Genomic DNA, 14,738 nt, shown 5'->3' with positions numbered 1-14,738 from the left:
TATATATATATATATATGTGTGTGTGTGTGTGTGTTTTTCTGAATATTAAAAAGGAAATCGCGGCTCTGTTCCCGAGGATTTAGGCATCTTTGCAGAACCTCATAATCTCTCTGTGTGTTCTTCTGGATTTGTGTTGATTCCTATTTTTCTTCGTCTTAATTTCTCAACAAGTGATATCAGAGCCATGCCGAACATATTCTTTAATATATAATCTTCATCTCTGATCACGGGACACAATTTTATTGAAATGCTGATATATTTCTGCATTAGAACTCTTGATATAATACTTTTTTTATCGATTTTATAACACAACTCAGTCTTGATTTGATATTATAACACAACGTAAAGTAAAAATGATTAGAATTAAATAAAAAGTAAGATTTTTGAAGAAGATTTAATTATATTATTTATTTAAATTGATTTTTTTTTATCGTTTAGTGCGCCTAATTTAAAAAAAATTTCTGACTCGTGTATTAACTAATTTGACCTTTATTTGAATCTTTCCACCTCATTTCCTTTTACACGGCTCTAAAATTGGACAAGTTTGCGTAAATATCTTTATATCATAATCAGGGGCTTATTATTTCTTAGGTTGGGCTAATTAGTCAAAAATCTATTTTTTTAATTAAGTATTGGGTAAAAAAAAAACATAGTTTAGATGTCGATGGTTTGGCAGCGACAACACTGATGGACGAGCAACAGTGGCAGTGCGATGACGGTAGCTCGATGATGATCGTCCTTCGACGATGATGATAGTGGCTAGGTGGCGGTGGTTCGGCCATATTAGTCGCCCAACAATGGTGATTTGGTGCTCGCAGTGGCCCAAGGGGATTGCTCACTAGGAGAATACAATTAACATAATTATTTAAGTGTGTGTTATATATATTATATATATATATAATATGAAACTTTTGATGTTAGATATGTGAAAAAATATTACATCAGGACTCCGACTCCGCACGTAGAGTTACCTGCGGAGTCAAAGGAAATCATGCCACGTAGAAAAAAAAAAATTTTGTCCGGTAACAGAAGAGAATATTCTTCCCGTGTTATTCAGATGTTATTGTGTGTTATTCATGTATTATTGTGTGTTATTCAAGTATTATTGATGTGTTATTGTGTTATTATAACACCGAGAATATTCTCAGAATACAATAACACATGAATAACATGAAATAATTATCTGGTCGTTTATCTCGATGGCATGCGGAGTTCTCTTTCAATATTTTTCAAATATCAAAGAAAAATGGATCAGCTTTCCGTCATTATTAAGAATGTCTGACAGACCTACATGAAATTCAAATTTAGGTAAGTAGTCATTTACCGTACCTAAATATATCTATCTTTTCATTAACTTTTGAAACTCATTCGCAATTCTCACCAACTTTTTTTGACATTTCTATCCTTTTTCGTACGTTAAAACTGAGCTCAAATGATTCGGTGCACAAAATATAGAAATTGCTGTCCATATAATAATTTGTTAATCTTAGAGTCTAAAGGTAGCTTTATTGTTTTTATGACGATTTTGATTCAATGTACCATCAAAATATACTTGACCCAGGATTGAACAATTCAGAGTGAAACACGAGCCAACAGTTTAAATAGTATGATGATAAATAAAAATATCTAGAGTTCGTTCGGGATATCAATTAAGCGATTGGCTAAGAGTCACCCAAAAGACAGTCGAAAAAGAGGTTGGATATTAATCGAGCGATCGACCAAGGCTCCACTGACCCAGAGGACGACCAAACTGGAGGCATGATATTGATGGAGCAATTAAACAAGGGTCAATTAATCCAAAGGCCGATCGAACTAGAGTTTAATTTAATCAGAAGCCACACACGAAAAGGTCAACCGATAAGAGGACAATCCGCCAGATATTTATCGGCCTCATGGCGTAAAGCCGATCAATTGGAAGTCGACCAATTAAAACATGAAATCACATTATGTATAAATAACACTAAGATGGAAAAACTTAAGACAAAGAAATTCACTATGAAAAACAAGTAAATTGTACAAATTACACTACACTCAAGCCTCTTTTCTCTTTGGAACTTAAAAACTCTTCTTCAACTCCTTAAACAAGGAACATCAAAATCCCGTACTCAACACGTGCTTGGACTCCCGCAGCAAAGCCGTAACTTTAGACCCGAACTGCTTGAATACAATGAATGGCGTCGGGTCACCACATTTGGGCCTCATGCAGCGCTCAAACGGGCACTGCAACCACCAAGCGTTACAATGTTAGCGCTTGGGTTTCATAACCTTCACTGGGGCTCTGCGACGCTCCCTTACGAGTGCTGGGGTTCTGCATCCAGGCACCACAACGCTTGGTGTATTAAATAAAATTTTTCAAGGGTAGAGACCTCATACCCAAAATAGTGAGGATATTACCCCGCAACCCTCGTATACTGAAGGCACTAAATGAACAATTAAACTCTACATAATAACATTTCTTTAGGTTTTTTCTTAAAGGAGAAGTGAATGTGAATGAGTATTCTCACATACTGGAAGACTCATATATCTGTGAATTTTCATACTGATTATTTTGATTTTTGGATGTTTACTCACATTCCACACAATTTACATGTCACCTTACTTATGCATGAAAAGGTGCATTTCACATTTTATATGTTAAAATAGTGATATTATTCCTACAATATAAAAGGTTTAAGTGGTATAAATATAAAAAAAAAAATAAGATTAAGATGTTGATATATAAATACATAATAACTGAACTGGGGGGTATATATGTAAATGCACGTTGAATTTTTTGTATGGGTTCTGAAATTAGAAGCAGAGCATGATCTTTTTCATAAAATTAAACTTACTTTAAATTTAAATTTCAGATATTGTTCCATACTTAGATCAGCTTAATAAGTTATTCACTTGTACATGATGATAAATTGCAGGGTCATGTACATAAATAATCACATAGTTCTTGTGTATTTGTATATGGAACACCTGAACTCTCATATTTACATATATAGCACTAGAAAGAACTAAAATTGCATCAAAGTTATCTCATTAACTTTTTTAAATCAAAATAGACATTTTCTTGAGTAATTTGATGACACAAACTTGTTATAAATGTAAATATCAAACTTTGGGATTTGTAAATACGTAGGAATTGGGTGGCATCTATGTAAATTTTCCTATTTTTTATTTATAGAAAATCTACTTTGGCCCATAGGGTTTTTCTTTTATAACAAAATAAAGATTTCATCGACATAAGTACAAAATATTTTAATTTGCATTCAAAATGATGGCCAAAATTATTAAATTGTTAAACGGTCAAAAATTATAATTTTTTTAATCTATAATTGATTTTATATTTTGTTATGAAATTTGCATGAATTGTGAGGGCTAATTTGCACTCACGCAAGAGAAATGTGATGATTATCTTATTTTAAAAAAATGATAATTGTATATTAATGAATAAAATGTAAAGAAGGGAAAACTCAAAAACTAATTGAAAGAATTGTGGGTCCACACGAAATATCACTTCACCTTGACAAAGGCATCGGTCCAAATGGAGAAATTATTTTGTACGGACACAGAATAAAGAGATGCATGCGGTGTCCGATCTCCACATTCGATCACCACAGTCAAAATTTAAAAAAAAAAATTTTGAAAATGGGGCCCACCGAAATACATCTTTGCGGTGATGGACGGTGGAGATCGGACACCACATGCATATCTGTATGCGGCATCCGTATGAAATAATTTTTCATCCAAATGAGTCTGGCTGGACTGTCAATAAAAATCGTAGGACCTTCGACAATATATATATATATGTATATATAATTCAGTCATCTTCTCACAAAAAAAAAAAAGAAAAAAAAAACACGAAAGAATGCAATTAATCACAATAATTACTTCAAGTCAATTAGAAATTTTTAATTTAATTCTATTTTTCTCCAGCAATCAATGAGAGCAAAAATATTTTGCTAGTCAATTAATCACATGAATTACTTCCATTTGAATGAGTGATAAGTTTATCAGTTAGTCGAAAATCTCTTATAAACAATTACAATATCACCACAATACATACATTTCAGACTCATAAGATATTTGGTATGGATGTCAGGTGGCCAATAAATAGATATGTACTTGATGATGGAACATACTTATCATCATTTTGTCTCAAAGAACTATTATCAAGCTCCATAATGCAAGAAAGTAGCCATCGAAAAGCAGGAAGATTCTAACAGTATAGGTAGACTTCATAAAAGAAATCAAGAAAAGTGAGGGAGCTTGGAGGAATTTGTATAAAGGTTTAAGAAGATGAACCCGATCGGAGGAACTCACATGACTACTGATGAGAATCGGGGATACTAGTTGGGTTCTCTTGGGCAATAAGAAACCCTAAACTTGTCACCTATAAAAGTACAGCTAATTAGCATGATTGGCCTAGTTAAAATCAAACCATTAAGTACAGAGTTAATGAGTTTGATCTATTAGACTTAGGGCTATAAATGAACCAATGCACTCAATGAACAACTCGAACTCGGCTTGATTAAGACTCAAACATGTTCATTAAATATAGTAATTAAACAAACTTGAACAATTTTTAAAAGCTTATGTTCACAAACAAACTCATTTGTTGTTCAACAACTTGTTAAGTACTCAATATTAAGCTTGATGAAAGTTCATATCATATATAACATATTATTTAAATAAATTTTAGTTAATTAGAATATTAATGTGTTTGTTAATAGCTCGATGATAGCTCATATCATATATAATATATTATTTAAAAAAAATTAATTAATTAGATTATTAACTTGTTTGTTAACATCTCAATGATAGCTTGTATCATATATATTATATAAATACTCATTATTATGTGATTTTTAAAGTTGTTATTTTTAGCTGTTTGGTAGGATTTAGGATAGCTTAAATGTTACACAAATCATTCTACTAAACAACCAACCCCTAAGCAAGGGATTTATGACAAAATGGAGGAGAAATGAGATTTACGATATTATAGGGTTTAGACTCTTTAATCAATAAATTAATAGTTGCAATCAAATTTCTAAAATTATTTATTAATTTTTTTATATGAAAATCTTGATACTTGTTTACATTTTTATCTCGTTTATTAGCTAGTTTAAATACACATCCACTTCTCATAAACAAACCAAGTTTAAATATTAAAAAATTTAAATAAGTCAAGCTTGAACAATATATGAAAGTTTGACACAAGCTCAAGCTCAAGCCCAAGACGAGCAACTTATAATTATACCAAAGCAAGTCCCAACAATCAGTGATGATAATATATTATATGTTATCTTACATATTTGATTGGTATGCATGTAAATATGAATATTTATGAATGACATCTGTAATACATAAGAATTATGGAAAAAATATTATCTCAGGAGTACTGATGCATCAGTACTCCAATGAGGGGGTGCCACGTAGGTAATGGTCCCACCGTGATGCCTACGTGACACCCCCTCATTAGAGTACTGATGCATCAGTACTCCTGAGGTAATATTTTTTCAAGAATTATGTGATTTATATGCAAATGACCCAGAGGAAAATTGATGTTTGATGATAGACCCCGAATGACTTTAAATGCATAACAAGCAAAGGTTGCCAAATATCAACCAAGCACTTTAATGAAGCACAATTATACAAGCACACCATAATGTGGAATCTTTTAAAGGAATAAAAAGGGAGCATTTACATACATACCACACAATTAATATGTATTTACATATCTAATACCTATAAAGTTATTGTTACAACCATAACATTTAAATCTTTCACGTCACATCAGTGATATATATTTTCATGCATAAATAGAGTGATATAAATATAAAAATTTTAAATTTAGGTGTTTGGCGCATATATATTTTCATGCATAAATGAGTGAGGACTTCTAGCAGCGTGAAGAAGAATCAAGTGAATGGTAATGAATTCACTTGCACAATCGAATTTACAATCTGATGTCCTTTGAATAATTTTGAGGGGTGTACAGACAAATTCAAGCTCAAATCTCATGTGTTACATTAGATCCCCTATGGTTCTAACCATGCTTTGCCATTTTTATCATTAAAGATATTTTTTTAGATAAACTTGATGCTCCGAACAAATGTTTGTGGTCTGTTTCATGAACGAGTATGCACGGGCACCCTTGCTCCAATTGTTGTGATGTCATTCTCTATATTCGCCATAACATAATCTGACGAAACAATCGAAAGGGATCCTCAAATAACTTTAATGTTCTGAACACATCGGCGAAATACATTCAACAAAAGGGAGACGTTTCGAGTGATTTCGCTCAGTGCGATGCATCTTGACCTCAATTTGTGCAACACAATGACCATTACACTAAATTAATAGGGAGATCAATAGTGTATTTATTTGTTTGTTTGTTTTAACTAGTAAAGCTACCGTGATGTTCTTAGCATGACAAATAGCTCCTCCGTCCCCAATTCATCCGCCCAACTTGACAAGCCCACGGGGTGTAGAATGCGAATTTCCCATTCCAAAAGATGGCTACACAAATTCAGAATTTAGAGATTAATCGAGAACAATATTTAAGAGAGGTAACCAGCTGAGCACTGGAATAATTAAATCAGATTTGGCTTCCAGCAATAGATGAGAAAGTATACTTTTAATGTTATGATGCCAGATGATTAGGGCTCTTCACGATCCGATTCTGAGTTGATCTAGGGTCTGCTCGAAATCGACTAGTGCGGCTTGAAAGTGGCTCTTGGCTGATTATATTCGATTACCAGCTGAGCAAGCTCGTAATCGAGCTCAATCTGATTTGAAATCTAAACAAGCCAGCTCAAACTGAGTTATTTGGATCCGTTTCAACTCGGGATCGCTGGATTTGCTCAAAATTGAAGCTAAATGGCTCAAATTGAGTTATTTTGATCCACAATCTAATATTCAATTTTATTTTTGGCTCATAGCTCTGCTCGTTTATTTCGATCCGAGCCAAAATTTAAATCGATTTTTTAGCGATTAACTATCTTAGAGCCAAATTCACCACCCTACAGATGATCTGATGGAGAATCTTATGATAAAAATGGACGTATTTTAAGCTATGCCATCTGGAGAACATAGTAATTTAGTCTGCAGCTTTACTGTTGACATAAATAACAAACCAGGGAGAAGACGAGCGACCAGCAAATCTTGGCTTTACGTTAGAACAATGATGAAGAAATTCTTAACATAGCAAGACTCAACCAGTTATCCACTGCAGCATTCACTACTACTGAGATTTCTCAACTGCTTCAATGTTTGGTCTTCTCTGCCTCAACATCGCTGCAGCACTTTCACCAGGTAATCTCGCATGCTTATTTGATCCCTCCACTAACTTTGGGAATCAAATTGTCTAACAAATACAACAACTTTTATTCTTAGTTTTCTTCTAATTCAAATTATAGTTTATCTGAATTTAATTCAATCATCTAGTGCACTTAAAATGAGGTTCTACGTTCCGATGAAATTAGATATAAGCCAAGAAAAAGGGCCAACCAAAAAAGCAGTCTCGCATGATTATTTTGATCCCCTGGACTCAAATTGTCTAAAAAATACAACTTTTGTTTTTAGTTGTCTTTTGGAGATTATATGTGATAACTATGTCTCTAAGTATTGGTTCTGATCATGGGACTTACTGGTATACGATTAATAGACCTACTGGTAAGCAAACAGATGTTTCTTTAGAGAAGTAACATCAAAATTAAGAAAACAAAACAAGAGCTATCGATGAATCAGCTCCATCCAGGCTACACAAGTATCGATATGAGTGAACCGAGCTACCGAGTCAAAAGCAGAGATTGAGATCTGTCCAAAATAATGTTCCGACCACAGAAGCCAAGCAGGAGCAAACAAAATTAATAAATATGCCATTGCTCCCAAAAAAAAAAAGGCAATAGAAAAAGCAAAGATTCAATTCTGGACCAATATGCAGTCCGGGTGATTCAAGAATTCTTACATAAAAGCCATTAGATCATAAAATATTTTATAATTTTACTGTTTGTTGATAAATTTTTGCCTTTTGAATCTTTTTGTCATGATGTCATTGACCCTTATGTAACCAATTTTCCATTAAGAACTAGAACACCTGTGTGCCTTTCTGATAACTTTGCCCACATCTGGCCTCAAAAAAGCATGCTGCTATTGCAATAGCAGCAGTACAACTTTTCATGACCTCTTCTATGGCAGTACTTGAAATGTAAAAATTATTCCATGCGGACGGGACAATCTCCACCGTTGATCAAAACTTTTATCAATTTTTTTTTAAAATGGGCCTATAACAGTGGAGATCCGACGGCCGTCCATATGGAATAATTTTTCCTTGAAATGGCGGCAACAAATGCAGTTGCAGTAAACAATAAAAGCAAAGAGGGAAGCAACAGACACAATGCGGATATTAGTGGAATATAATAAAAATAATTACTTTTAAAAGTTGAGTTTTAATGATAATTAAATTAGAAATTAATGATTATAATATATTAGAATTCTTGCACTAACGATAAAATGCTCAAAGGCCTAAGGCTTCCCCATACACAGAAACACAGACTAGGAAAAGGATGGGAGTCATCCAGAGAACTTTTATTAACCCGAGAAAAATTTGCGTACGTACGCAGCGTTGCGTACATCAACGCAGCGTTGCGTACATCAGGGAGGTTATTCAGAAGATATTAGGGGGTTATATCCGCGTTATACCCTCTGTAGCCTACCTGTACCTCTAGTAAGTTTCAAACTTCTGTTTTCATATATTTGTAGGTTACAGATAGGTTACAAGTATGTTGCATGGAGGTTACAGGGGGTATAACGCAGATATAACCCACCAATACCCTCTGAATAACCTCCCTGACGTATGCAGCGCTGCGTACGTCTTACGTACGCAAATTTTTTTCCATTAACCCAACAACAATCCGGGCGTTTATAACGCTCTTGGCAGCCTTAATAAATTATGTAGGAAGGTCCAAGTCACAATATATAAAAAGGGGCATTTACATACCAATCAATTCCTATATATTTATCTAACACCCAAATTTTAATTTTTACTTTTGATACCAACCAAATCATTCATTTCACAAAAATAATATCACCATTTTAACTTTTAAGAAGTGAAATACATCTTTTTGCGCACGGGTAAGGTTGCATGCACGTAAAAATTAAAGTTTAGGTGTTAAATATATAGATATATACCAATTGAGTGTGTATACACCAATATGGCTATATACATAAAAAAAAAAAATTTATAAGGAGTCTGACATAGAAGCCAACGAGTCATTTGAACTTAGCTCACCTTTAGAAGTGGCTGAGCAGAGCACACCTGCCGAAATAACTGAGCTGAGCCTATCGGCGGAAGTGGTTGAACTAAAAGCCTACTTGCCAAAGCCCAAAGCACCTTGTTTATCTCCGATAGGGTCAACCTAGCCCATTTAGGGACGCAAGTCCATCTTCTTTAAAAGTATTGACTGACAGTCACATCACAGTTTTTAACTAAAACACCACCAATGAGTGAAGTAATGCACAAAATGTCTTTTTTATTTTATTCTCGTTTATGTATAAAAGGTAAGTCAATAGAGAAGAGGAAGGGAAGCTTGGCACCGGAATAAACCCGGGATCTTCCCGACACACACACACACACTCTCTCTCTCTCTCTCTCGAGGATACATTGTAATCCAAGAAGCCTCATCCCAGACATTATTGTCGGCTTACCGGAGGTTCAAGCTCAAACGAAACAACAGAGACACTATCTCAAACATGACATTCAGCTCTTTCTTCCACCTTCCATCTAAAACTGAGATTTTTACCGAGTTGTATGTACTCACAAATCATACGGGACACTGCGTCCTAAAAGGATTCAAGATAGTGGCATAAATGTAAATCTTCCTAAGAAAAAAAATAATGGGTCATCACATGCATAGCACACAATTCTATTGTATTGACATATCTAACATCTAAACATTTATATTTGCATGAATACCACTAAAATCTTTAACACCACAGAGAAAATAACACCACCACTATTTTTTAAAAGTAAAATACAACTTTTCAGGGATAGGTTTATGACACCTAACTTTTCACAAGTGTAATGATTGGAAAAAAAATTAGTGAGAAGTAGGGGAGCTTTTGGTACAAGTGCAAGCGATTGTGATTCAAGCTTTGAAGTCAAAGGGCCAATGATTTTAAGTAGCAAATGGTGTTCTACGCAATAAGAAAAAGCAGAAACATTTTGGATGCTATAGGATAGCTAAGTGGCAAAGATGGTCTCTAGTCACAAGAGAGAATGAGTGCGCGAAGGAATAACAGAGAGTTTGCGCAGCTTGGGTTTTCAAATTGCTCTATGAAAGAGTAGCTTACAATAGCTTTTATCTATCTATCTATCTATCTATCTATCTATCTATATATAAATAGCTTTTACTCTGTGTGTGTGTGTGTGTGGAAGGTTCTCTCTCTCTCTCTCTCTCTCCTCTCTCTCTCTCTTCTCTCTCTCTCTCTCTCTCTCTCTCTCTCTCTCTCTCTCTCTCTCTCTCTGTGTGTGTGTGCGCGCGCGCGCGCGTGTGCGGGGGTTGGCAAGGAAACGAAGTTCGATTAGAAAAATGGGTCAAGAATAAGTCAATTTAAGTATCAACCCTAAACTGGTTAAATTTTCAAGTTAGTTCATCACTCCACTTCCAATCTAATAAGAATGAGTGTTTCCTACGAAAAAATAAATAACAAAATATCTAAGCAATTAAGCTATACAACAACTGACAATAAAAAACTTACCATGTAATGTATCATTTTCAAAAAACAATGCTCCGATGAGCTCAGCTAGTTTTAAAAGAAGGTTGACAAAAAAAGCCATTTAACATGTAGTATATCATTTTCGAAAATTCAATTGTGGAGTGAGTGGAATCCAGAAAATAAGATATTAATAAATAATTATAAAGAACTGTCCGGTGAGATATTTAAGTTGAATTTAACTTAAATCTTGCCAAATAGAAAAAATAACAAAGTTTGAATCCTGGATTTAATAAACGCACTTTCTTTTCAATTTCTTCTCAGTTTTGCATTAAATTCCGGATATACTAAATCCTAGTGTTGTCTTAAATCCATTACCAAACAACTCTTAAGAAAAACAACCACTTCAATGGCATGCTCTTTGTGCCAATTGTACTCACAAGTCATTATAAGCCACCAAAACATAGATACAATAAAACATGCAAGTCATAATATGTGATAAATAACGAAATTCATTTTCTATACTAGATGCGTGGATCATATATAACCATTAAACATTGAAACACTTTCAAAATCTACATCAAATGTATTAGTCGCGAAACTGTACATGCAAACTCATTGACTCCCACAACAGAAAATCAAGCATTCAAGTGCAAAGGTGTAACAGAACTAGTTGTATGTGAGCAATCAAAATGGTATTCAATTAATACCTCCGCAAATAGCATGAAACTAACTAGAATCAGAAGGAAAAAAAAAACTCTCTTTCCCAACGGCAACTTCATACACTCAGTCATCAGAGCCTGTCAATACACCGTTCCAACTCTTCCCTTCCAAATCTCCTACCCCGTGATTCCCAATCCTTTCTTCGTGCCTCCAAGTACACAACCAACCACACCACCATGAAATAAACCTCAAAAACTGCCTGAATCCACCTGGCAAATCTTCTTCCAGCAAAAGTGGAAAAAAACAGCCTCCCCAACCCTCCACTCAAGACCATCTCCAAGCAATTTATCCATAGAAACTCTTTCCTCACTAAGGTCACCAGAAAGACTCCTTCTTTCACCACTTCCTGCCCTGTCCTTCTAATATCATCCACAACAACAATCCAAGGCACCAAAACGAGAAACATGGAAACCACTAAGTCCAAAAGCCCCCACACAAACAGAAACCCAGATAGCTCAGCAACTTCATTACCTGATAATAAGGTTAAGGAGAAGGGCATGAGCTTGACCTTGACGAAGAGCTTGAAAAGCTTGTTCTGGTCCTCGATGTTGACAAAAAAAAAGATGCACAGGAGCTGAACCAGCGCGTCCCTGATTGCCCACTTCAAGAAGACGAACCCTACGAGGCGCCGAACTCCTAATCTCGCCCCACACCAGAGGGCGTGGATGAAAGACGGTATGGGCCGGGAAAGCATGTTACAGGTAACGCTATAGAAAACAACACCAAAAGCAGTGGCATAGTAGAGGATAAATCCAATAATAGCTATGGCATGCGCGGAGGAGAGGAGGGAAACAAGATGAACAAGCTGAACTCCGTCCTTGCCTAACGAGAAGCCTTTAGCTGCCCGATCGGCGTCTTCTTGAGAGGAGTTCTCCGAATCCGATATTGAAAATAGGATGCGGGAGGGCGGGTCAAGTGGGTACTTAGGCCGAACCCCAACCCTAGCCACAGCAGTAGAATTTAGAGACAGGTACACATAGATCGGAGAAGCAAAAGATGAGTTGGAAAAGGAACGGCGGCCAATCGACGGAGAGGATGAGAAAAAGTCATCAGCTAGTGGCACGGCGGGAGAGAGGTGGAAGAAGCGAGGGGTTTTCGGGGAGGATGAAGTGGGCGAAGAAGATGAAGATGAAGATGGAGTGGAGAGACGGGATAGGAGTGATCGGAGTAGTGGATCGGTATCGGGGAGGGAGGACAGGCGTAGGGTTCCGGCAAGTAAGGCGGAGCGGAGCGAAAGCAGAAGAAGGGATACCAATAGAAGAGCGGGAAGGGAAGAGAAGAATGATACCATGGATTGACGGAGGATGGCCGTCAAAGAAGACGGCGATGGAGACCGCACCCCGCCCGCCCCCCGGCGGCATCGGCGGCGGCGTCGGGGCCGGCCATGGCTGACGACTTGAAGAAGTATTCTCCGTCCGATTCTTCCTTCCACTCGCGCGGATTTGGACTCGCAGTCTATCTCGATAAACTCTTAAGCGCTTAAAAACAACTAATCGATAATTACGGGATAAGCTCTAAGTTTTGAACTACTAAGCACCTCTTAAGGCCTAATTATGAATTGTTTCGTTCATATTATATTCCTCTTTGTTGTCTTCATGGCTGTGAGTATTGTTTCTGTTATATTTCACTATAATTTAATTGTACAAGTCCGATATATTAAGAACCAACACACATGTAAGTAGTGTATCATTTTTCAATATTTAAATATGACAAAGTTTAAACATATTGTAAGCAAAATCTCTAACCTAATATAACTAGAAAATACAGCACACATGAACTTATAAGTAAGGAACTTGGCAAGCACGATTTTACTAAACTTATAATCTTGTCTGAATATGGGTGCCAGGACCAGGTAAAACCCATATAGCGTAGTAAAACTATGCATGTCCGGTCTAGTGAAATGCAAAATGGGGTAGAATGTTATTTATTAGAAAGATTAAGTATGTTTTACAAGTTTATTATGAAAATCAAGATGTTAAATATGAATGTTATGAAAAAAAAAATTGTCTATAATTGATGCAAAATAGTTTTTTTTTTTACAATTTCAAATTTAAAATTTTATCATGTTTAAACTAGATGATTTTTATTTAGTTTATCTTTTAGCATGGAGTGACAATCAAACTGTGTAAGTGTATGAAATGTTTGATAACGTATGTATAGAATATCAATTTTAAGGTTAAGTCGGATATGGAAAGCACACTCAATCTATAAGGGCAGCGATCCTCACTTGTCAGATCCCTCATTTTTATGCAATAAGTGAGGGCCTGAAGCAAGGGAAAAAATAAATATGCTTGTGTATGTCTAAGGGTGATATTTTCGTGTACAATCCAAAATCTGGAGTTACTAATCACTTTTATTTTTATTTCATTTTGTTGTCAATATGTCACAATATTTTTTAGGTTTGAATGCAATTATTTATTTTGTTTTAAATATGAGTTTAGATTTTGAAAAATTAAATTTTGAGTTATTTTAAATGGGGTAGCAAAATTAGTCCTCGAGAACCTACCAAAAGCAATCTAGGCTACAAATAAGCACAAGGCCAATAAATCTAGAAAAAGGTGATGAATTACAAGTGAGCATAAACAAAGTAAGCACACTTATAACCAAAAGCCCTATTAGTACAAGTCAAACAAATCAATTAAAAAAGCACAGTAGTATATCATCGTTAATCACAAAAAAATAGAAGTGGATAAAATATCCTAGACTTAAGGCCGACTCATCAGTTGCCTTAGATTTTCTAGACTTCTTCAATCCGCGTTCCGGTAGATTGAGGACCATCCTATTAGAAACGGTGGAGCCCGGCCCACTATGCTTTGGTGGTTACTTTGCTCTGGACAGTCACACCTCTTCACAAATAACCTCTCCCGTCTTTCTCTTTTGTGAAGTGAAGCATCTCTTCGCTCTCATTTGTTCGTGATACAAGCTTCGGATGCTCTCCTTGGGTTCAGAAGTGATGCTTTGAGTTCTTCTTCGGTTTCCTCGAGATAGAGGAAGGTTTCCTCGGGGCAGCGGAAGAGAAGTGCAAGATGGAGCAATTCCTTGCGGAAGAAGGCAGAAGGAAGAAGAAGAAGATTGTTCTTCTTATGCTTCTTCTTGGTGGCTTGTGGAAGAAGAGAAATTGGGTTTATTTTTCTTGTAAGTTTGTCTTCTTCAATGTATCTCGGTATAGAGAGATAAGAATAGAGAGAGAAGAAAAGAGAGAGCAACGAAGAGTGAGATATTCCTCTTGTAAGTTGAGGTGTAAGTTTGGTGTAAATTCCTTAAGTAGTAAAATCCTCTACAACAGTAGTAAAATCCTCTACAACTA

At 35.6% G+C, this 14,738-nt stretch overlaps 1 protein-coding gene across 1 annotated transcript; it reads right to left on the bottom strand.

Annotated features, from left to right (window-relative positions):
- Positions 1-11,252: 11,252 nt before the first annotated feature.
- Positions 11,253-12,765, bottom strand: LOC110027693 (the record flags this gene model as incomplete). Its single annotated transcript, XM_020729210.1, is given in 1 exon segment — positions 11,253-12,765. A coding segment is annotated over 1 exon segment (1,264 nt), but the record flags the coding sequence as incomplete, so codon positions are not given.
- Between the last annotated feature and the right edge of the window lie 1,973 nt (positions 12,766-14,738).

Source organism: Phalaenopsis equestris, unplaced genomic scaffold (assembly GCF_001263595.1).
Source record: "Phalaenopsis equestris unplaced genomic scaffold, ASM126359v1 Scaffold000436, whole genome shotgun sequence".
In the NCBI taxonomy this organism is placed as follows: Eukaryota; Viridiplantae; Streptophyta; class Magnoliopsida; order Asparagales; family Orchidaceae; genus Phalaenopsis; species Phalaenopsis equestris.
Note: the sequence above shows the minus strand (reverse complement) of the source record. Positions and strands in the feature narration are given on the sequence as shown.